At 45.7% G+C, this 25602-nt stretch overlaps 1 protein-coding gene across 3 annotated transcripts in view; it reads left to right on the forward strand.

The window, feature by feature from the left end:
• LOC117581330 overlaps positions 1–25602 on the forward strand; it is a 121625-nt gene that overhangs the window by 26979 nt on the left and 69044 nt on the right. For all 3 annotated transcript variants that reach the window (XM_034268455.1, XM_034268447.1, XM_034268464.1), the window contains exon 2: positions 23003–23193. In XM_034268455.1, coding sequence (XP_034124346.1) covers positions 23136–23193 — 58 coding nt within the window. In that variant the 5' untranslated portion in view covers positions 23003–23135. The remainder of the gene's footprint in view (positions 1–23002; positions 23194–25602) is intronic.

Below are 25602 nucleotides of genomic sequence, written 5' to 3' on the forward strand. Positions count from 1 at the left end.
GTGTGCCGAGGAGGGTGTGGAAAATCGATAAACGAGACATGTGTGTGGGCTTTTAGTATCATTTTGCAATGCAACTGCCATCCACGATATTTTGGCAAGATTCTGGCACACACAGAGCTCAAAAAGGGGGGAATAAAGCGACACAAATGCTGCGGAGGGCAGGAAACTCGAGAGGGAAAACAGAACAGCAAGAGAGAGAGAGAGAGAGAGCGAACGAGAGACTTAAAGCGATAAAAGGGAGCTGGCAACAAATAGCTTAATAGGAAATATCATAAAAGCGTCGCTATACACGCAGCTCCCTCTTCCCCAGCTCCATTGTGCCCCTTGGAGTAATCTTCTTGCAAGTTTTTTTTTGTCTTCTTTTGCAAGAGAAAAGTAAAATCTTTGCACGTATCACACTCGAAAAATCAGTAAACGCATCGGCATCTCCCTTCTTCGGCAGCGCCGTCTCCGTCTTCTTTTTGTTTTGTTTTGCTTTTGCTTCTTGTAAGGGTTGAGGCATGGCCTGACTGGGGTAGCTGCTGCGATGGGGCTTGGTGTATGCTTACGCTTATCGGATGGCTCCGCTATGGCACCCGCTTTAGCTCCATCGTCTCTGAATATTTGGCATTAGTCAAATGCAAATTTTTATAGCTGCCTGCCTGTCTCCCTGTCTCGCTGTCTCCCTGTCTGTTTACTCGAAAGCGCCCGATAAGCCCGCGCGCATCAGCATTCCATATACCAAAATGGAATCAGCATGGAGCTGTAGGGAGGGAGGGTCTCTCAGTTTGTCGAGAAGTATTCCATTGGAAGTTATTCGAGTGGGAAATGGATCGAATTTGAGTAGAAGAGCTGCACACATTTAAAGGGATTGCCATTATTATCCCACTATATTGGCAAACTAATGGCGGATGTTGGTTGTGTGCCCACAAAGTGAGGCAGGGGACTGCTACCCATTGAGCGGCATAATTGTTTAAAGCAGCAAACTTTACAGGAGGCTGGCATCATCAGCATTAGCGCCTAACGGAAGCGGCAGCAAATGAAAAGACACACACACACACACACAGCTACAGCACAGCCTCTTGGGCGAGGCAAATTTTCTCTCTTGTGCTGCTGCTGCGCCCGAAAGTAGGCAATAAGCATCGTGTTTATGTGTGTGATACAAACATTTTAGCGTATTTTTATTACACACACACACACAGCCACAGCCAGAGAGAGAGAGAGAGAGAGAGAGAGAGAATTTATGAAAATTCTGCGATGTCTGGCAGCAGGAAGCAGGATGTTGTCGGCTGATGGGGGAAGAAAAAACATTAGCACCCAATAGAGTTTAATGCGTGCGTGTCAGACTGCCTCTCTCTTTCGCTCTGTAACCCCCAAACGGATGTATATTTCCTGTCTGCATTTTGGCCCCCATCTGTGTGCCACTTTCCACATATACACAGCCACTGCCGCAGCCACAGCCAGTGCTGCCTCTGGGTCCTGCCAATGCCAATGCCAATGCCAATTTGCGGCTTAACATCTTTGAATTATTGAGGCGCGCCGAGGTCGCAGCCTCCAGATCTCCCCTCCAGTCCCTCCCTCACATCCGGGTACAAACTCTGTCGGCTGTGGCTCTTGGCCGAATTAAAATTTTATCAAAATGAAATTTGCGGTTTTTGTGTGCTTAGTTTCACATTTTTGGAAGTGATTTTTTGTTGTGTGCGCTTTGGGTTTCCTGGCATTGAGCGGAAGCTTCCGTGGATGCGGCATTAAGGGTCCTGCTCATCGACAGATTTCTCCTTAAAGTGGTCAGAAGGGCTGAGCAAACTCTAGCCTTCACTTCTGATATGCCCAGAAGAACTATTCGTATTCCCATTTGGATGCGAATAAAAGATTCCCGGACATATTCTCATATAATCTGAGACCTTTATTGTCTCTCCAGCTGCCTTCGTTCCTACCTGTCTGCCGTCCGCTTCCTGCCTCACCCTCCTTGGGCATTTGTGTTGTTTACATTACACTTAAACTAAGCCGCTGAAAATTATGCAATAAACTTTTACGTTTACGTGTCTCCACAGCCACTTGTGTGCTTCCCCCCCGCACCTGCTCCGGGTCCGCCTTGCCGCGCTGCTTTTGCAATTATTTATCTTACGGGCACTCTGCCAGAGAGGGTATTATGATTAACAGACGCTGTTCGATGCCCTTGCCATTTTTGTCTTATCTCTCGATCTTCGTTGCTCTCTCTCTCTCTCTCTCTCTCTGTTTTATTTTCTGTGTCTCTTTCGGTCTCTGCCAAGTGTAGTCGTATATTCGGCATTTGCTTTCTTTGTTTTTTCTTTTGTTTTCTCCACGAACTTTCCAGTGAGTTTTGCCAGCGATTTTTGATGTTCGCGCTACAGAGAGGGGTGCGGGTGCGGGTGCGGGTGCGGGGGTGTAGCAGTGTTGCAAATCTTATTTGATGATGCCACGGCAAATACTTTAATTTATGCAGTAATCCTATTACAAAAACAACAACAGCAACAACAGCAACAACAGCAATGGGAGGCTCTGGCAGAGGACGCCGCCTGGGGGGGGGATTGGCATCCATAAAACCAGGAAAAACAACAATGCATTTATTTTTTAGCATTTTCTTCGTGGCCCGTTGAGCTTTTCTCTGGCTCTCTGCCGTCTGTTTTTCTCGTTTATTTCTTCGTTTTATTTTGCTTTCATTACGTGGGCCCGCGGAATCGCTCGGAAAAATCAAGTGAACCTATCCCGAAAAACCTCCTCGACTCATTTGCATTTTCCTTTCGTTTTGCCAGTGTTTTCCCTCCGTCCCTGCCATCGTCTTTGGCATTGTTGGTATATTATTGGTCTTGGCAGCAATTCAATTTATTTTAATTTCTCCTTTTAACACAAAAAATTACCAATTCAATTTGATGACTTTATTCCTTTGCCGCCTCTCTGCTCCCTCGTGGCCCGTGCCACGTGGCGCAGTTCACAGTGGCAGCTGCTGCTTGACGAGGCGCCTCCCCCCTCTAACCGAGTGGCAAGATAGATCTGCACTTTCCCGACACAAAATCCAAATGCTGTGAAACTGTCTAAAGCAGCGCCCCCACTGGGGACACCCCTTGCTGGATTGCCCATATCTTTCAGCTTGTATTTTTTTGCTCCATTCTGGTACATATTTCGAACTATATATAGTTAATATATGTATGGGCAAGGAGCTTAAGCCAACATTGGAAGCATCTTTTGGAGTATGCAAATCCGTTTATAAATACATTTTTCCCCGAGACTTTCTTTGCCAGCGCCTCCTTTGCCTCCTCTTGCAGTAAATGGGTCTTCAAATGCTAATTTATAGTGAATATTTTCACCCAATTATTACAATATTTATGGTCTTGCTAGTTCATCAGGATTCGGAAGACTTTTACACCAAAAAGTGTACGCGTTAAATGGAAAACATTTGTCTTTATTAACTTTATGCACAACTGTACTTTTATGGAAGACTCGGAATAGCGTAATAAATTTTGGGGCAAATCTTCAATGGTATTCAAACCAATTTCCGCTGCCTTTTTTTTTTGGTTGCTCCTGCCAGCCAGCCAAGTCAATTTCATTGGCTTAACGTTAGTTTTGGTTATCTTTTCGCATCGGCATTCGTGTGCCATAAAAAGCAGTTCAGTTTCTACAGATTTTGTGTCACATAAAAATGGCATTCGATGAAAACTGAAACCGTGTATCTGTGTATCTTCTGTAGTCAGCCATTTAACGTTGAGATACAATTTACATTTGCAGCCGAGGAAGGAAGCGCCAGCAGGTGGACAGGGTGCAAGGAGGTGAAGCCTCTCCAGTACATTTAAGGACCAAACTGAAATTGGTTTTCGCTCTCGCACATCCATGGCATTTCGGGGAGAACAATATTTGAGCTTCAGCTTTCACAGCATTTCTGAGCATTAATTAGGGTATCTTGCGCCACTAATAGGTATCCCTCTGGTCGAAATGCCCATTAGATATCCTCCAATTTGTGGTTTTCAACTGTTTTTCACTGACTTTCTGTTGTTTACTAGAGACTCGGGTACGAGATGTCAGCCGACCGCCCATGGGCATATTCAATTTTCTTATTATACATTCTTCTCTTCTCTCGTCGTTTCCTTTTGGCAGGGTTTCTCGCTGTTTTCGTTCTGCTTTGTGAGTTTTCCATGTGCTAGGGGGGGGGCATTGGAATGGCATTGGTGTATATACTCCAGGCGAGCTTTCAATTTTATGACTTCTGGGTTCATTTTTACTGCGTTCTGCTCGGGGATCTCGTGTTACTCTGATAAACGCTGCCAGTTGTCCCCTGTTTTATTCCCTACCCTGCCCTGCGTTCTTTTTTGTTGTTCTTTGTTGCGTCTTCAATGAAATGTTTACGGCCGGAGTGTACTTTTATGCCACCTTCCCCCACCAGCTGCCCACTCGCATTCATGGCTGGGAACTGCCCCTTTTGCTCTTGCTAATACTTGATATTGTGGGGATGATATCCAGGGATGTGGAAAGCTTTAGCAGCTTTTTTTTTGTTTGATCGATTTTACCAGGCTAATATTTTGGTCGAATATTTACTATAATCCGCTCTTGAAATCTTTATCACATGTACAATTTTAGTGTTGTCCACTTTGAGGCTTAATTCAGTTTGTGCCACACACACACACACACACACACACAGATACATAAATATGTGTGCATTGCATCTGTGTGTTGCCTTGAGGGGTTTTCTCTGATGTCTGTTTTCTGATTTTCTCCATTTGGTAAATGAAATTCCCACAATTAGAAATCCTCGATTTTCTCAAGCAACTATTTTTGTTTGCACTGCGAGGGGTTTATTTCTCGTTTTATTTTTGTTTTATTTTTGTTTTATTTTTGCCTTGCACAGCAGAAAATTAGTAGAGAAACGTCCACACACAGGGAGGTAAACGTTATTACAATGGGCTTTATGGCTAAAACTGTTTAATTTAATATAGCGGACTTTGTGTTCTACCTGGTGGGGTTTATTATCGATTATAATCCGCTTCAAAATCTCATACTATTTGCTTAAAGCTCAGAGAGTGGCATTCAGTTCGATCGAGCAGTTCTTTGCCGCTCTGATTACACGAACCGTTCGAACAGTTTCGAGATCAAACATGCTCGAGTGCTTCGTTCAACCTTGGTCGAGTTCGATGAACAAATTGGAATGTGTACACCCACCATAACCAAAAACAAATAGATAAATACATATGTATTTGCTATATGCAGCTCCCTGCCATATGTAAATATAAATTCATATTTTCGAGGGGTAAACATGCATTCATTTTTTAAATTAATTCCATAGAAACACACTGTAAAACGAGTTTGCATATATGCATGTACTAACAGTCTCTTAATTCCATCATAGTAGCCATCCGGAATACCACAGCTTCAGTTGTTTTCCTGAATTTCCAAATAAATACATAGCTTTAATATGTGCTCTTAATTAAATTCGAGCTCTCTCAAGCAGAAAGTCGAGCTGGGCAAAAAAGAGTAGCACACAAATAAGAGTGTTTTGCCAGAGAGAGAGAGAGGGAGGGAGTGAGTGGGAAGGAAGTGGAATCTCAATGGTGGTAAACCCACTTAATCCAATTTAAGAATGCAACCACTTGAGAGCATATATGCATAAAGTACTCCATGGTATTTGTGCATCAATTGCACGCTATGGATGATGCACTGCTCCTGCTGCTGGAAATTTATTTGTGCTCCCAAAAGTATGCTTCGGCTTCTCGCCATAAAATTATTTTCGTTGTTGCCATTTTTCCTATTTATATATACCCACAAGAAATGCATGAAAAACACACAAAAAATGACCCTTTTAAAATATTAGCAGCCACTGAAAATTGGGCTATATATTTGCCAGCGAATGTGCAAGTGTGTGTGTGTGTGTGTGTGTGGGGCGGACTGGTATTTCCCTATCATAAATTAGAGGCAATTTCTTTATTCGGATTTTTTCCTCTACTACTTTCGGTGTCCCTGCGACCCAGATAATGGTACGCACAACACGACAATGAGGAATATGGTATACATATTTTGCATGTTCCATTGTCCGCCCTGTCCCACTGCTACCTCCCTTGAAAATCTTATCGGCAAGGGATGTTAGGCACACACACCCAGACCCACACCCACCAACGCCCGAGCCCTGCTGAAATTTATATATTGGGTCATTAGGTTTGTAATAATTTGTTTGGGCCACATGTAAAATGGTCTTGTTCTTGCTGCTGCTGCTGCTGCTGTTTGCTTATTGGCATCATTATTATGGGGCGCTTAATGGGCCAATTGGGGGGCAAGAGGAATGGGTCAGCATAAGCAGTCGTAGGAGCATGTGTGACTATTTGTGCGGGCCAATGTTTTGTGCCCAAGTGGCCTATTTGAGAGAAATTCCATTTTAATTAAGTTTCCAGACCCACCACTCCCCGGAGCGCGTACGGCATGCATTTTTAATGCTCCTCTTTTGCTCAATTAGCAATTTGGCCCGAAACTATTCAGGCAGCACAACTTTCGGCCCAGAAATGCATTTTTGATAAGTTCTCAGGCAAGTAAACAATTTTCTAATTAAATCATTCGGCAGGCGCCTAAAAGTATGCCCAACTATTTCCAATTTTCTACCAAACATTCAATAGTTTTCCGTAATTCCCCATGCCTTCGGAGAGCCGAACACTTAATTAACTTTTGTTGCTGGGTGGAAATTGAATTTTCAACTTTGACTTTAGTTTTCGTGGGTGTTTCGTTGCTGGTTAATACTCCTTTGCTAATGCCCCCGAAAAGTGGGGCCCACAATCCACAACAATCCGCTCTCTGTCTCCTGCTCCATCTCTGTTGCTCCTCCGATTCCTTCCGGATTACCATTGCTCTCATTTTCGGTTGAGCTCAGCACAAAATTTGTGCCAAGCGGAAATGTCTTCAGTTTCAGTGCGTAATTTTCTACCCCAAACACACACATTCACAGATACAATCCACTATTTGTGTGTGTATGTTGGGGGCAGAGTGTCTCCCTCCCGTCTCTTTGCTATTTATGTACATTCACATGTCCATGAGCGCATGACCTCCATATAAAATAAATTACTTTAGTTATCTAAATGCTGTATATGCGAGCTCTCTCCTCTTTCCACTCTGTTTTGTGTCCGTCCCGACCCCCCTCTGTTTTCTGTCATCCTTTTCGCTCTTTATTCGTGGGTTCTTATATTTTTCTCATTTTGGAACACAATCGCTGGGTATACGCTACCAGCAAGAAAGGTACAATGGCTTTTGGTGTTATTAAAAAATTGCTAACAAAATTATGCACTTTCCAACACTGTGATTTCATGCTGCAGTGCTATGCAACACTGCCTTTGCTACACATCTTTAAAGAAAGAAAGTCTACCCTGTTTGTTATTCTTTTGCATCCATTGAATGCCAGCTACAGCCTCTTGGATCCCTTTTTATCACTGCTTCTTCTCCAGCACGCTCTTTGATTGTCCAACACTAGTTTCCATCCTTGACTATTCTTGGGCGAATAAAAAGAGCATCCACTCAGCTGACAGTGCTCTCGTTTCGATTTCCCCCTTGGCATATCTGCGCTCTCCTTTCAACCCTGGGCCCTGCGTCCTGCGTTTGGGTTCGGTTCTTGGCGTCTTTTTTTTTGGGTTCTTTTTCGTTTTTGCTTTTAGCCAAACAAATGATAACAATAAATTACACTCTCGAGATTTGGACGAGCTTAAGCATGAAGTGCAGCCCCAGTCGATGTCGATGCGCCTGGCCCACAAATAATGAAGGCAGAATGAGGGCCAGCTTGGGTCGAGGCGGGTTTCGTTAGATGCCACATCAAGTGGCAAACGCACTTGGGGGAATATTTTTTCTCGTCTCTGCTTTCGGCAAGGTCTCTCGTTCGTTTTTTCTCTCTTTTGTTCAGGGCCAAGAATAAATGTTCTAATTTAGCGACTCAATTTGTGTAGTAAATTTATCAAAGGGCGTCGTCCAGCAGCAGCAGCAGCAGCAGCAGCAGCAGCAGCAGCGCCCATTCACTGGATGTCCAAGCCACACCCATCACTTAACTGTACATATAGTAAATATGTATGTATGTGTGTATAAGTATATGTGTGTGCTGCTGGCTACCTGTTTGTTTAGCCGCCAACGTGTGTCTTGTGTGTGTGTGTGTGTGTGTGTGTTGGTGGTATATTAATTTTTGGTCTGTTGCGGTCATCAGGTGATAAATCTACTGAGAGGTGATAACAAGATACATTTGGCAGCGATTTGTTTGGCTTTTTATTGCATACATTTAGGCCAGTGGCCAGTGGGCAGTGGCCAGTGGGCGTGGCTACTTAACTGCCACTGGAGTCAGCAGTAAGCCATAAAGCCCATGTTCGGGGGGCGAGACGAATGGCAATCAAAATATCGCCATAAAACTAAACTTGTATTGCCCGCCGCTCCCGGCTTTTGGACAATGGCCGCTCACAGCGCCGGGCTCACAGCTTAACCCAGTTAAGCCGTCGGGGCTCAACTCGGCTAACGAAAAGTTTTAAGGAACATTTCGCCTTTGCGCCATAAAGCAGGCTTTAAAAAATACTTGCCACAGCCGCAGCTGAAAGTTTCGCATGAAACTTATGGATCCACCCCTCTTGAGGCACAGGGGGAAAGCTCCTCGAAAGTATGCGCTCAACAAGTGCACTTTGGCGCCTGCTTAGCGCCTATTCGACTCGACTACTGGGACTTTAAATAATTTGATGGCACGCAAAAACCGCAGCCGGGCGGCCTCAATAAAGCAGTTCCGGAAGCAGTGCTTCATTATGTTTCGATGGATTTTGATTCTGAAGCTGCTTAAATGTCAGAAAATGTGGAAATACTCCTCGTGCGGCATGTACGTACGTGTGGCATCGTTCACTTCCAAATTGTGCCATTATGGAGTATGCCCGAAAGTGCCATAATTTGTTATCCTCTCTGGCACTGGTGCAGCGGATCGTAAAGCCCTGGCCTCAGACCCGGACTTGGGCTAATAAAGTTTCCCATGGAGCCTGGCTATCTGGGTCAGTCAGCAGCGGCTCCTCCGAAATGCCTGAGCTGCGTTGGCAGCCGCTTTGGCGCCCCGTTTCCTGCTTTCCTGCTTTCCTGCGTCCATTGTTCGCGCATATCAATGGATCTCCCCCGACTATGTGGGGGTGGTGGTGGGGGAGAATTCGTAAACGCATTCTTTCGTTGCTTTCTTGTGCATTGTTTTGGTGGGGAGTGGGAGTGAGTGCAGAGCAGTGGGTGCGGGGTGCTTGCGTTTCCCTCACGATTTTTCTCTCGCCATGGATAAAATATTATTTTTATTTGCTTCGCTGGGCACATTTGCAGCATCAGCGGTCGTCGAAAGAGGAAACTGCTGACTTCACCTTGATGCATGCACTTTTCATTGCAATTTCCCCCACCCACACACACACACACACACACACACACACACTCGAGCATTCATGGACATGCAATTTTCTTTCTTTTGGTTTTTTTTTTTTTTGTGGCAACGTTGGCAAAACATTTCCTCTCCTCTCTGCGACGCTGGCACTGAAATCAATATGCTTTCGACGCCAGCCAGCGCTCTCTTTGCGCCAGTTAGTAAACTGCCACAGTTGCAGTTGCTGCCACACACACGGACACTCCCCGCTCCTCCTTCTACGCCCTACTTGCTGCTGAAGCGAATTTTCTTGTCATATTTTCAATTTGTGTCGAAAAATGGAAAAAGCGAACGCAGAGCAAAGCGATTGTAGGTGTCAGGAGGATGCTGACTGCCTGCCTGCCTGCCTGCCTGTGTGTGCTTTATGGCCCGGGTTGACAATTGCAATAAAAATGTTGCCAGGGATTATAACAAGCATATAATGTCGTGTCACCGCCCCCCACCTCTGCACCCCCACCCATGCCATGGGCCAGGGTCAACCAGCGATGGGAGTGGGGGTGATGTGTGTCATCGGGCAGCATCGGATTTCAACGTGCAATGTTTCGCTTTTCTTTGATTTCGTTTCTGTTTCGTTTTGCTGTTTTTGTTCGCTTTTTCCTTTTGCCATGTCATGTGCGAAATGTCAATTGTGCTTAAGGGCCAAGGTAGTATTTGATTTCAGTTTCAGACGAAGGGATGCGAGCTGGTGGGTGCTGGTTTGGCTCCCTGCTCACACGGTGGGGCATTCTTCGGCGCCGATGCATGGGATTTCCTCTGTGCCAGCATTTGTTTGCTTATTTTAAAATGCATTCATGGTATGTGTAAATACAATAGAGACGTCCATGGTAGCAATATTCGTGCATATGTACAAATTTGAGTATTATGTTTGGGGTTTCTTTATTTTCTTTGTATTATTTAGGAAAAAACATCATGGTTTGTGATCGAGCCTGTTCGATACTTACATCATGTATGTTCGGCCGTGTTGGGCTTAAGCAAAGCGATCTGGATCATGCATGCTCGAGAGCCAACATTTAATGTTCGGTTAGTTCCCGTTTGCCAGTTGGTTCGAAGTGTTTGGGCATGAACCGAAATTATTTGGCAACTTATTAAGCATCTCTCTCACGCGTTCTTTAAGCCAACAATTTATTTAATGTTTGTTTAGAATTTTCTTCACGGGAATTCGTTTCAAAAGGAATTCGTTTTGTGCGTCAAAGATCATGTGCGCTTTGGCATTTCGGTGTAAAAACCACTCGACGAGGCAGATAATAAAGAGCTTCATTCATGGCTAAATGAACTCTCCTCCTCTTTGCTGTTTTTGTTGTTTGCTGTTTGTGTGGCAGCAAAATGAGGAAAAATTCCAAGCCAAATGAATTCCCCGCTTGTGGCACAGCGGAAAAAGAGCGAGACGTGGGTGAGTAAAGAAGGAAAAAAAAAACATTTAACAAGCCAGGCACAAAATTAGAAACGTGCGTGTTGCACACGCCCATCCACCACCCGGCAAAAGTGGGAGCAGAGTGGTGGTGGGGGGGGGGGGGGGGGGAGACTGACAACTGGAGTGGCATGTTTTAGCCAAGCCAATACAATTGCAAGGGGGGTTGCGGTGGGGAGTGGTAACCCTTTCGGCGTGTAATACGCACGTAGTGACCAACAACTCTGCTGCCTGCTGCCTGCTGGCTGTCCCAGTGCCACTGACCACTTGCACCCCACTTTCACCACAAGGCCCAAACCCACGGACACCATTCGAAGGGCCTAAAGCATGCACACACACACACACAAACAGACACACACACAATACGTGGTCAAATAAATTGACGCCAGAGTGTGCGAGAGAGAAGGGGAACCTGGGAACGCACCACAGAATTCAATTACAAGTACAATACTGGTGTTTTTTGGGTAAAAGAAATCCTCCAATCCATCTGCCGCTTATGATTTTCTCGTGTTCATTTTGGGGCTCACATATGGAGCGCTTGAGGATGCAACTTCAAGTTGAAGCTGAAACTCAATAGAAGCCTGCCCTCTCTGCCCTGCCGCATGCTGGTAATGGGATTACTGTCTTCAGCCTCCCCCTCCAACATTATTAATATTCTACGAGTATGTGTACATTCTTGTGTGTGTGTGTGTGTGTGTGTTTCTCTTCTCGCTACTTCTTAGACGAGAGCTTACAGTCCAGTCGGTTGAGCTGCCTGGAAAGGGTTTAGACCGAAAGGAGCTCTTATGGAATCAGTGCACACGCTTCGATTGCCCTCGACTGTATTATCCCGTCAGACAGTCCAACCCCAGAAAATTGCACGTCTTTAGCCCGCTTGCCCTTTGGCAAGCAAAAGAAAACAATAAATACTTTCCCCCCTGTTATTTTGGTGCTGCGTGGAAAGGGTTTGTGCCTCGTCTTGTGTGAAGTTGAGCAACTCGAATGATTTGCCATTGGACAATTCTGTATGCGTGTCATCTGTAGTGATTGTAGTGCAAATATTTTAATTTAATTTTCAACCAAAATCGGTGCACAAATGCGAAATATTTTAATTGGAAAAACTACAATTTACTATCTAAATAAATAAGCCAGCCAGCCACACATCGCTCCAACATAAAGTGTGTCCACAGCTGCATGGAAGCACTAGAACAATGAAGACCAATTAATGCTAGTGTTATTTGGGGTTTTTGCAGTTTTATTGTCGGCTCAATCTCTCAATTGGTGCCGCACACAAAAACTCTGGCAATCAAATGCGAATTATATGGCCCAAAATGGGCCAGGCCAAACAATTGAGAAAGAAAGAGCCCTCGCACACCCAATGCAATTTAAATAGGAAACCAATTAAAATTAAGCACAACAAAAAAGAGGCAAGCCGAAGCTTTAGATACACTTGGACATGCGCTTACATGTGCGTTCTTTTGAGGATTCTTAAGGATTGAATGAGGCAAGAATGCTGTGGACTCAGCCTCGCAGTCGCTAACATTTACGCTTTCTTTTATTGGATCGTAAATCGCAGAAGATTCTGCTGCTTAGAGTCGTAAATTCCCTGCGAATGCGCATGAAAAACGAGGGGGACTGGGGGACTGGGGGACTGGCGATCACTGACCGAATGATTGTGTAGGCGGTCAGACGGGGGGCGGTGGGCGGTGGGCAGCCCTAGCAATGCAGTCAATTGAATTTACGTGTCGCCGGACTCGCATTCATTTGGCTGTTTTCGAGGAGGGCTTGTGTTTGATTGTGTTTGCTTTCGGTGAGTGGCGAGTGAGCGAGTGAGCGAGGGGCGACCTAAAAGTATACAATGGATTTCCTCTGCCTGCACACGGACTCTGGCTGCTTGCTCTAGTCATTAGCTATGCAAACGAGTTGATTAAACAACCAGACCAAGCCCGACCAGTCCACAACTCGGGAATCCTGTGATTCAGCGAGAGGAATACATCCATCTTCGGGCAGAGGCAGTGCGATATGTCGGGCCAAACACACAGTCACAAAACAGAACAAAACCAGTAGTCAACATGCATTCCACACTAGATTATAATTTCCAATTGGCAAATGTACGAAAATGTGTGCCAACAAGCCATAAAACAGTAATGCAAAAGGCTTAAAAACAAAAGCAAAGAGAACGGCCAAAAGGACCTGAAATCGTTGTCGAGCCCTTGCTAATGGAACATACACATTTGTGTCGTTGAAAAGGGTCCTCTCTCTCCCTCTCTCTCTCTCTCTATTTCTCTCTTTCTCTCTTTCTCTGTGTGGCCAAAACAATAACAAGCCATGAAGCAAAAAAAAACCACCCGACTATGCGTCGGATTCCGCATGAATAAGCCCCAGAACAGGGCAAAAACAAAAAAAAAAAATTGAAGAATAGAGGGAAAAATTCGTAGCATTCATAAAAATGTCACAAACAAAAAAAAAACACACACACACACACACACACAAACAAAACGAAGCTAAAATAAAAAAAGAACTTTATGTGTCATTCATTCAAAACCATGTGAAAAGCATCAGCCACAGAGCCAAACACACACAGAAAGGGGATACCCTGCAGATGTGTGAAGGGTAAGTGGGAATGCAGGGGGTAGTCCAGAGTCCAGGCAGCTCCCAAAGTAACCAACGGAAAAGTGGAATTGAAAAGCGCCGAGTTCAGCGACACGCACAAAAAAAACAAAACAAAAAATACAACAATTTGGAATGTGAATGTGTGAAAAATATATGAATAAAGTATGTCCCAACTTTTGCCACTCCCCTCGCCCCGGCCAGCCCAACCCGCCCATATGCGGTTATTGTTATTCTATTCTGACAATAGAATTTTTAATAAATTAAAAGTGTGCGTCCGTCGCTCTGGCGACTGACGTATTTATGTATGTTCTCGAGTGCAATAATAAATTGATATTCCACTATTTTTTATACGCTTTTGAATGCGAGTTTTTTGTTTCCATTTGCGGTCGGTTTGAAGAGTTTTTTGGCGACCATAAATAATATGGTAAAATATGTATATACACGTACGTATGCCGACTGTTTCTGGCGTTGGCCCAGAAATGGAATACATGAAATAAGAGAATTAGTGGCTCTGTGTCAGCGGCAGGACCAGGGCAAGAGGCAGTAATGGGCGGCGGTTGGGCGGCTCTGCCTGATGGATGCCCGGGGTGGTCATCAAGTGGGTCAAAGCTCGAAATAGTTTCTGCGGTCGCATAATGTCAGCAAATGATTCGAAATGTGTGGTGTGTGTGGAAAGTGGAAAGGCTTCAATAGATTTGAGAGCTGCTAGCCTCTAGCTAAACACACACACAATCCGCAATATGTGGATACTGCAGAGGTCCTTTTGCCCATCAATAACTCCATCAATAAATCCAAAATCCAAAATATCCAAAAAGAACCAGAGAGCTCGGCGCTAATGCATTTCAATTAAAACACTCGTCACATGGCTTAATGCAACACATTATGACACGCACTGTAACGCTCTATCTCTCTCTCTCTCTCTCTCTCTCTGTCTCTCTTTCTGCCCCACATATGTACTTATATAAATCACTTTTAATGCCTGCTGGAAAAGGGGAGAAATCAAAAATCAGCAAAATGCCAAATGAAAATCCATCTGCCATTTGGCCATGACATAAATACAGACATAAATACACATCCAGTACATGTGCCGTATAATTGGGTGCTGAAGTCAAAAACAAATACAGATTTTCTTATACAAACATCAAAGAGAAAACAAATATCGCAAAAAAGGAAACCCCGCTGATTCCGAGCCGAAGCTTTTGATACCCTGGCAGATTTGATCCGTTTGGCACTTTTTTCATTGGATCAATCAAGAAACTCCAAGCCAAGTTTGGTTCGAACCGATTGGCAAGCGACACCAGAGACGGACATGTTTGATCCTGAACCTGCTTGAGCACTCGCTCGCTTGTTCGATCATCCGTGCATGAAGTTCGCTGTTGGAAATGAAAACTTGCCGCAAGCACAGAGTATACGCTTCCCTCCTCGTCGTGTGAGCAATCAGCGATGGCATTTATTTAATATTAAAATCAGCGCGATGTCAACAAAAACTATGGCATCAAAAAATACGTGTGTATGCCAAAGGCCGAGCTGGTTTTTCTGTATGTATTTCGCTGTGACTGTGTTTATTTTTTGCTTTCGTATGCGTGCCGCTGTTGGTTCTGTGCACCATTCACGACACGTGATTTTCGCACCGCCGCTCGTTGCCACACAACAAGATCCACACGAAAGCGAACATGGAGGGTGGGTGGTGGGGTTGTAGAGTGGCAAATGGAAAATGGAAAATGGCAAATGGCAAATGTTTTTGCATACATTGAGGAGCTTAATTAATCATTTAAGCCTTGCTCCATTCGGGCCACGATACAGTCTCTGATGTGCAAAGAGCATCGAGAGTGCTGCTGTTGTGTGTTGTTTGCCTTGGACCTTGCCGAACTCCCTGTGTCTGCTAATAAAATGTTAATTACTCGAGTAGTCTTAATGCTGTTACTAATGCTGTATCAACCTTAATTCATCTCTTTGCAGGTAAGCCCTAAATGGATAATGGATCTGCAACTCATCCAAACTACAAACTGTATAATGTTCGGAATACTTAAATGCTATCTGAATGGGAAATCTATGGGGTGGTGGGGCGGCTGCTATCAGGGACATCTAACGATTGCCGGCAACACCTTTCTTTGGGATTGTCACATAATTAACATGGCACGCACGCGCACTTGACCCACACACACGACTGTGGCACGCAATGTTGCTTGCAGCAACCCGCAGCCATTCGGGGTACAAGGAGAACGACAAAACATTTATGGCGCTAAATTGTAAATTATACTACAAGCAGCACCGAACACGCGTCCAGGTTGAATGCTAAGGGGAACTTGGCCAACAGCAGCGGAAACGGAAGTCGCCTGTCACACGGCTGGCCAGGAGGCGGAGGTTAGGAGAGGAGGGTGGATACCATGCCCAACTGCCTGTTGCCTGTTGCCTGCTGCCTGCTGCCTGCTTCCTGCTGCCTGCTGTGTGTGGCATTTAAATATGTCATAATTTCATTTATGTGCCACAAAGGGAGGAGACGCAGACACATGTGTGAGAGCGAAAGTTTTGTGTGTGTTTTTGGGTTATTTTTATGGCATGCACGAAGTGTTGTTGAAACACCTGTCGCCATTTGCTGCCACTGATGAGACGTCATATTTCATGGGGACAACAAAAAATGGCATCTTGCCTGTGACTTTTCCGCACTACCAGTCTGTGGCTGGCGCTTGTGTGTTTCCCTTTAATGAGTGCCTTTCCTTGACTTGTTTTGGCTTGGCTGCAAATTATTTAATTAAGTGCCAGCTACCGCGGTAATTGTCTAATTGAAGCCAAGCACCTTCACCTCTCTCTCTCTCTCTCTCTCTCTCTGACACACATGATGCCGCGTTTCCTTTCCTTTCCTTTCCGCCTGCCTGCCCCACTGCAACATGCTAATATTTTGTTGGGGAAAACTTTCAGCAAACTGTGTTATAATTGACAGCTTGCAACCACTGACGACGATCCATCAGCCCGCCCCTTGTGCAACCAGCTGGCAGCTGTGTGGCTTGTCTTGTCTTGGGCAGCAACAACGCGAGCGAGCGGCTTCAATATTCAGCTGGTGGTTGCCCCCTTTTTGTGGATCATTTGATTAGCGCAGTCATTCATTTAATAATAGAGTCGAGTCCGTGGGGGCAGGAGCGAGTGAGTGGACACGTGCCCGCTCGAAATGATGCAAAATGCAATTTTATCTAATTAAAATGGACGCCCACAATGGAGGACTAAGCCTTTAATGAGCTTATATTTATAATTTCTCTCTCTCTTGTTACTCTCTCCTCTCGCTGTGCATGTGTGTGTGCGGATGGCCCAGCGCACAATTCGTTGCATAGTTTTGGGCGCGCGTCGCTTTTAATTAACCTCGTTGGCGGGTTAAACGCTTCGACATGGCCACAAAACCCAGCACCAAGCAAAACAAAACCAAAATAAATGCAGATGCATACGTTGGGCCCTCGCTTGTGTGTGTGGCCTGCCACAGAAAGGCGCAACTAGGGACATGAAACTCTTTTTTGTTGTGCCATTTTCATTGGGCCAGATATCCACTTAGGTTTATTAAAAAGCGTATCCCTGCACAGGAGGGAGGACTCAAAGAGAGCAACTCAGAAACAATGTATCTTTCAATGCATCTTTTGGCATCGATACAGCCAACACTTAACGTGCCACAAACTGTCAGTCGTTGCAAGTGTGCTTTCTGCCACTCGATCGGCCATAAGCCATAAGCCACAAGCGTGAATCTAGAATATCCGCTGTGATGGATAGTAATGATTTTTTAAATGTTTGCCGTAGCGCTTCATGTGGCATGCATGACATGACGTGCCTTTGATTTTTCCCTCAGTGACTTTTTCGCTTTCAGATTTTTCACCTTTCACCTTTCACCTGTTTCCCTGTGTGTTTTTGTTTGGCACGCAAACTTTTGCCGCCTGCTCAATCCGCAGGGTCGTGTTGCATGTGGCTTCCGCTCTGTGCCGGCAGTTGCTGCTGCTGCAGACTCTCAACTCGTAGAATATTTATGCTGACAATCGTGTCGCCTCATAAGAATCACAATTTAACCGCGCTGATGAATTGCCTCGAATGTTCGGGGGCATGTGTGCACTTTTTGAGAAGCCAAACACAATGCCATTCCTAATTCTCTCTCTCTCTCTCTCTCTGTAGCGCCCTCTCTTTTGCACTTAATTGAAACGCACACAAATGGGAAATTCTTGTTGCCCAAAGAGTCGCTGGGATGCATGCATTTGGCCTCATTTTCATTGTGTTGCACCCAGGCAGTGCAGACTGGCAGCCAGCACTCCCCAAAAGTAGCCTGCGTCAAATGTAATGCACTCACAGATGCAGCAGCAGCAGACACTGCGGGAAGCTGCGTCATTTGGTGTCCATTAAATCGTTTCGCTCTCACAATCCGTGATGCTCTCAGCTCTGCCCCCACGTTGAGTGGTTATTGATTAATCGCACTGCCGCAGCACCCCCCCCCAGACTGTGTGTGAGCTCCGTGCAGTCAAGTATGCAGACGTTCCCCTGCGGCGGGGCTTGAGTTAACCCGTTAATGTCGATGGGGAAGAGAAATGTTGCTTTAACACGCAGCAAGGCAGAGATTTTTCACACAAATTAAGGTTCCTTCATACATAGAAGTGTACATTGATGGGCGGCAATCAACGAGGTTAGCCCTGAACTGTGCCACATGCAACATGCAACATGCATTTTTCACTCGCCACACAACCATGATTGGCATTGTTTTGTTGCATTGTTGATTTACTACTGACCCGATTTTCGGGCTTGTCAACACAACGGGCAGAGGCGAGGTCTGCTCTCTCTCTCTCTCTCTCTCTCACGTGGCAGGGACTTGGGCTCGGGAATTTGACGCCGCTGCCCTCCAACTATGTGAAACTAATGGTTACACTTTGTCACCCACACGGCTCGCCCACTTGCATAACTTCAGGCGCCATATATGCAGGCCTTTGTTTTTGGGGTTTTGTGGAGGCTACGACAGCGAGGGACATGCAACAGACAGACAGACAGACAGACACCGCCACCCACTCCAGCGCCACTAAGGCTGAAGGCATGTCAGGCGCAGGAACAGGAACAGGACCAGAAAGCAGTGCCTAAAGTTATGCGCCCACATGCAACTTTTTTTTGTGCTCGTTTTGCTACAATTTCTGGGCTGTTGTTCCGCGCTGCCTGCTCCGAATTGTTGCATACTTTTTGGAGCATGTGTGGCCGTAATTTGCTTTCATGGGGCAGGGGCAGAGACACTTTAAGTCGACTCTTGCCTTGCCCTAGAGCCATCTATTCAACATTTCAAATCAGTGGAAATGTTCCAGTGGGGCATCAGAGTCTCTCAATCAAATATCCGCAGACACTTTTTCGTGTGCTATTATTTCGCATCCAATAAAAAGAGAGAAATTCAGTGATTTTTCATTCAAACACAACCTCCCCTCCTTCCCCCCTCCGCTCTCTTCGCTTTGATATTGAGTGCACTTTGTCAAAAGTTATTTTGCAACATTTGCTATTATGCGCTCGATAACAATTTTATAACATTTTCTGCCCCTGCGCCCTGCCGCCCTTGGGTGCGGGAGAGGCCATCGCAATTTATTGTGTTACATATATTATAATTGTGTACTGAAAAATGCATTTTTCATGACATAACCAACGAGCCAGCATCGGCATTGGCATTGACAGCACCCCCCCCCAAACCCTCCTCCTGCTGCTGCATGAGTGGTGCATCTCTCTCGGGCTCCCGTCCAACTTTTTGTTACATTTTTTTTTTTTTTTTTGGTTCGGAAAAATTGCTTTTTCGCCAGCAACCCGACTCGGTGTCTGTGTGTCGCGGCATGCGTACGTAAATTGTTTGCGACAGTAATTGGAACACAATGTTAAAGAATGAAATCTTAATTCGATTTGCGATTGGAGGTCGCCATAAAATCCTGAAGGTGTCGTAAGACGGGGTGCAGGCAATACAGGCTTAAGCCTTCCTATGGTTGGTTGAAGGTATTCGATCAGTCTTTTTGCCTGTGGGCTTAAAAGAAAAAGAAACTCCCAGCATTAAAGTTGAATTTGCCTTCGTGGGCCCTTGGGTTTGTGTGTATTTTGCTGCCCGCCAATGTGTCTTCCCTGTAACCCACATGGCACAGTGCCAGACTCGACTTGGCCTTGTTTCGAGCCGCTCAGCCGTTTTCAATTTCATTTCTAGATTGTTCTCCCATCCAAGGCTAGAGGTAAATCGAATTAATCACAAATCCCCCAAAGGGAAGAGCCTGGAACATCTATCATTTTCGATGTGGGAGTGCTTATCGGACCTGCTTATCGATTAGAATGTGTGTGTGTGTGTGTGTGTGTGTGGCTGAAACTGAAAAATTATATTAAAATTGATAGGGCCTGTTTTGTTGAACAGCAGGACAGGCTGCTGAAGGATACACAAAGGCAGAGAGTAGAGGATAGGAGAGGAGAGGAGAGGGAACTCATTCCCTGGCTTTCCTCTCTCTCTCTCTCTTTCGCCCACCAATCATTATTCAATATGTTGACTTTTGTGCTTTCCGCATTTGTTTCGCTCCATGCCACATAAGTCAAGCGGCCAGGGGTGTGGGGCAGGCATGCAAAAGACAATGAAAAATTTGTTCAACGGGCTTACAGTCCACCCCGCGGGCGCGTCGATGTGGAAAGTGTGATATTGAAAGGATGGAGCCTGCTGCTCCTTCCTGTTTCACTTCATAAACCGTCGAAGTTGCTTAACTTTGCATTTGTCGAGCTGCCTCTCGATACAGTTCTGTGGCACTGCAAGAAAAGTCGCTCCTTAAATGCATAACTTGTGGCCCAATAATATCCGAATAAATCAGGTCAGGGGACACCGCAAAACATACATTTTTGGCAGGGATTAGATTTGTATTTGTCAGCGTTGAAGCAATTAAAATTTATGAAATTAAAAACAAACAAATGCTGCAATAAAATTTAATTATGCAAAGGCGTACGGAAATGCTGGGGAAGAGTAGCAAACTTTTCCTTCGCTCGGCTTATTTATCTGTATTTATTTTCCGTTGAGCGCTTTTAATTTTGCCGCAGCCACAGGAATCAATAAAACGACCGCAGATGAATAACGATTTTCGCTGACGAGCAACCAAACCAACCTCATTGATGCGAAACATCCATAATGTATTAATTTTACTGGCGAGCGAGCAACAAATGAACTTGCCCCGAGCCACATTTCTCTTGTGTTGTGAATTGAATTTTCCTTATTTGCACTCGTCCCCGTCCGCCTCATTCGTGTTGCTGTTTTGTGGCAAACCAAACAAATTGTTCGCATGCAAAAGCAGCAGCAATGATTTCATTTGTATCCTCTGTAACTGTATCTGTATCTGCAGTGGGCAGTGGGCAGTGGGCAGGCACAACTGCTGCACCCTTTTGGCCCTCCGATAGTTTAGCATTGTTGCGGTAAATTGGTAAAATTTGCATACCATTGGCATTTATTGTTTATGCATTGCTGCCATCATCATCATCATCATTCTGCTCGGACGCCATTTAAATTGTGCCAATTACATTTTCAGGTTTTTCTGTATGCAACCACCTGCCCTCCTCTCAGGTGCAGTCGTTGCTTTTATTTTAATTGGTATTTGAATGCTGGCAAATGCTAAAGGGCGAAAACTAGCGAGAGCTCCTGTAATTGCGTAGATATTTTCCACTGTATAGAGATGTGGTCAGGTCATGATTACCCTGATCTGACTTGTGCACTAATGAAGAAGAAAACCTAATTGAAGGTTTTCATTTGTGCAGCATCGAAGGGGGGGTAAATGTCGGAGAATGCAAAGAGCAAAAGAGTTAACACAGCAGCATTGTTGCTGTTGCTGAGAGAGCGTGTTGCTGTGTGCGTTCGTTATTGTGGATCGTGAGTTCGAGTTCGTTCGTTAACAGGCAGTTAAGCTTGTGTTTTAACAGTGCCGCTTCTATGTTAATGTATAATCTTCTCACAGCATTTAAGTAACTGCTGTTGTTCATTAAACAACACTCCACTCCCCACTCTTCACCTCATTCAGTGGTCTAACAATTGGCTTGTGATACAAAACATAGTTTGTCGAATGCAAAGAGCAAAAGAGTTAACACAGCAGCATTGTTGCTGTTGCTGAGGGAGCGTGTTGCTGTGTGCGTTTGTTATTGTGGATCGTGAGTTCGAGTTCGATCGTTAACAGGCAGTTAATCTTGTGTTTTAACAGCTTTCTGTATGGAGCTTTTCATGTATAATCTCCTCAAAGAATTGAAGTAACTGCTGTTGTTCATTAAATTCAGCATTTAATATATGCTAGACACAGTCCCTCGTCCCCACTCTTGACCTCATTCAGTGGTCTAACAATTGGCTTGTGATACAAAACATAGTTTGTCGCTTGCATAATGACAGCTCTGTTACATGTTACATGTCATAAGCCGCACAGACAACAGACAACAGACAGCAGACAGCAGACAGCCAACAAGAACAACAGTCAATAGATTCTGAGGGAGCCGCCTCCCCACATATGCATTGATGATGTGCGTCAAATGTTGTCCTTGCTGTTGGGCAACAAGCAGGCTGCCTGTCCTGAGATTTGGCCTTCCCTTCCCTTTCCTGCTACTGTTGTGCCACTTGTCGTTGCCGCAGATTGCTCGCCTGTTGGCTTGTCCAGCCGCTGGTTCGGTTCGGTTCCTCTCCTTCATTTGCGAGTATTTGTGGCCGCTTGTTTGACAAATTGATCGCGTGATATGTTTGCCCAATGGCTGCCATTGTTTTTGTTGCTGTTGCTGTTTCTGTTGTGGTGCGTGTGGACCGTTACATGGGCCACCATTTGGGAATTGGCGCAGCAACAGCAACAATCACAACTTGCCAACGCTTAAATCCTTGTTACGAACACAAAGCAAAACAGGACAGTTTGACTTTGACTCCGAGGCTACAGTTCACAGTTCACAGTTCACAGCGACGTAACGGTTATGAGTGACGAGCGGCGAGTGGCGAGCGGCGAGAGAGTGGAGGCCGTGCTGGCGACGTCCTGGCAACGCCAATTCGTTAAAATTCTCCCTCAGCTTTGCTACTAATTTTGTTTGCACACATGCACGGGACACACAGTGTTTGAGAAAAGTATGTGTACGTAGTCTGTGTGGAGTCCAAGTACCACAATCCTCTCTCTGTCTCTCTCTCTCTCTCTCGTTGTCTGCATCCCCGTGCTCTTTCGCTTGCTGTTTGCTGTGCACTCCAAACACTGCAGACAAAATGCTGTCGAAATTTCTCGTCGACTGATGTCTCTATTCTGTGTGTACCCCAGTTCCAGTTCCAGTCCCAGTCCCTCTTGCTAGCTCACAGCTTCACAGTTAATCCGCCCAGCGTTATGCAACTAAGTTTCTCTCTCTCTCTCTCTCTGTGTGTGTGTGTGTGTGTGTGTGGAAAATTAATTAATTTCATGTGCAAACAATTGTAGGTACAATGTGCTTTACCTTTTCTACTTCTACTTCTACTTCTACTTCCTTTCTTTCATTTTGTTTTGTTTTTTTGACTGGGTTAACTGCTCTCCCACTCTCCCTCTCTGTCTCTGGTTTTTGGGCATCACTTTAATTGGCTTAAGGATAACCCTTTGCTAACCATTCCGACTCTAATCACAGCACATTTCTCCATTTGCCATTCACAGATCTCTTCCACATGTGCCAACTGCGTGAGAGCTGAGGGGGAAACAGCTCCAAGGATTGAGACGAGTCGAAGGATCGGAGCATCGAAATCCATACAAAAACACACACACAATTCCTTGGATAAGTGATGAAGTCATGAGACCGACATTCGATCGACGCCTCTGGATATTATTGTTCATTATTTCAGTACAATGTAAGTGCACGAAAAACTGTTGCAAAATCTGCACACCCCCTAAGCCAGCAATCTCATTTCATATGTGTGTTTGTGGCATAGAAATGAATGGCCCAAGTGGCCTTTGGAGGGCAAGTAGCTCGTATATTCTGGCAAAAGAAGTGGGCGGAGGGAGGGCCGGCCTCTTTGTATGCCGGCAACGTGTGAAAAATAGTTCACAGATAATCGCAGTCAGGCAGGTCACATTATTTATGCGCCAGCACACACACACACACACACACACAGCCGTGGGGCCACCCCGCCGCAGCCCCCTTTGCCAGCTTGATATTCTATGCCACATACAGCAAACAAAGCCATTTCTTTTGGGCCGAAAACAGGGTCCGCATATCAATGGCAATGGTCGGTGAATAAGCTAAAGGAGAGGGCTCCTCCCTGCAGCCGTCTAATCCGTGAGTAATATGCGATTGTCAATGTCTATTAGGTGCATGCGGCGTATGAGTAATATGCGACAGAGAGACAGAGAGTGGCAACACTGAAATATTGCCAGAAGTTGCTCGCTTAAGGATTGCTTTTCAAGCTATTTTCATTGGACATTTACCCGGTCTGCGTGGGGTCACTCGAAGGTTGCACTCCAAGCACCCACAGCAATGCGTGCAACGAGGGGGGGAAAGGGGGCAACACGAGTCGGAAAGAAAATGCCACAGAATGGGAGGGAAACTGAAACGGAAACGGAAACGGAAAAGCGCGTTCAAGAATTTTAATCTGAATGCGCAATTTCGCGTGTGATGTGAGCTGTATGCCAAAAAATGGGGCGCACCAACACACACACACATGTGTGTGAGCCTGCATGCCCCACTGCGGTACTCCTTGGAATTTCACGCGTTTATTTGCAAAGATTACAAAATGCGACCGCCGCGGCGGGTTGCCGGCTGCCAAAGTTTTTGTATGCGTTTCCTGCGAGCTGCCGGCACTGCCGGCGCTGCCTTTTTCCTGCTCTGCACCAAGTCCCCCACAGAAGGGGAGTGTGTGTTTTTGTTGCCCCTGTTTGCTTGTCCCTCCGTCCGTCTGCTGACTTGTTATGCATGCAAAAGTCTGTGGCAAATACACAAACCGAACCAGGGGCGCTTCTTCACCCACGTTGCACGATTCCACGGCAGATGGAAGTGACATGCGAAATATTTTTGCATAAAAATGTTTGTGCCCTTCCCCCCCCCACCGCACACAAGGGGCAGGCAGTGGGCACCTTCTGGCAGCTGCATCTACGTTTCGGTAAAAGCGAAGACAATTTTTAAATTTAAAGCATTTCAATTTTCGTATTTTTGACACACGCAAGTCGAGCATGAACTTTGTTGCCAGCATTCCCTGTACTCCTCCACTCCGTCGAGCAGGAGGAGTCCTTCTCCTACAGGCTGCTGGCGCTGGGGGCTGGGCGCTTAATGTCCGGCATTTTATCTCATGTATTTAAGCGTCGAGCGTTTGCTACGTGCCCCAAATGCTAAGCATTCTCTCTGTCCATGGCATTGCGAGTAATTCAAGGCGACAGCGAACATCATCATCGGCAGGAGCATATTTCATATTTAATAAAGTGGTGCTTTGGGTCCTCTTTCATTGGGGGGGGGAGCAGCCATTCCGCTGCTCAAATCAAAAGATGATCTCCCTTGGCCCATTCCAGGGACTATCTGCGGGCTAGGTAAGACCTTGTAGCTTGCAGCTGGCCTGCTTTAATGTTGCCAGTTCGCTGTTTTTGTGTGTTAAAGTTACAGTGTAAATTCAAGAACACGGAGAACCGCAGTCGCAGCTCCACTAAAAGTCGAGAGTAGCGTCGGCCCTCGAGTCGGCCACTCGATGGGAAACTGCAACGATGATGGGATGCCCGAGTCTGTGTCTTAGTTAGCCACTTTTCTTTTATATAAAATGCGGCTTTTGTGTGCCTCAAGTGGGCGCCCCCCCCCCCTCCCCGACTTTTGTCTGCACGCTAACCAACTCCGGCGGCGCCTGCCCCAGGCCCGAAAAAGAGAACGAAATATATACTGGCGCGCTGGCTGCAAGTTTATTTTAAAAGTCGACTTTTGTGCGCTCAAGTTTACTTTTGTGGTGGAATTACTTTTCGGTTATTTTTGTGGCCCAGTCATCGCCTTTTCCATCGGCATCGGCATCGGCATCAGTATCCTCTTGCAATCCCTCTCCAGCAGCTGCAGTGGCCGAGGCAGAATTGTGAAGAGCTTGCGATGAGACTCGTCTCTGAACGGAGTTTATTATGTCCAACAGTTTGGGAGTTGCTGCAGCTCCTTCTTGGACGAAATGCAATTATTACAACTTTTTCAAGTTGCTCTCTCTTTTGTCCTGAACTGAAAATTATAGCCGAAGCGGCGCCACTTCGCTGTCCATAGCTGAGCTCCCCCCCCCCCCCCCCCCCCCCCCCCCCCCCTC

This window comes from Drosophila guanche, unplaced genomic scaffold, assembly GCF_900245975.1.
Source record: "Drosophila guanche unplaced genomic scaffold, DGUA_6, whole genome shotgun sequence".
Lineage (NCBI taxonomy): Eukaryota > Metazoa > Arthropoda > Insecta > Diptera > Drosophilidae > Drosophila > Drosophila guanche.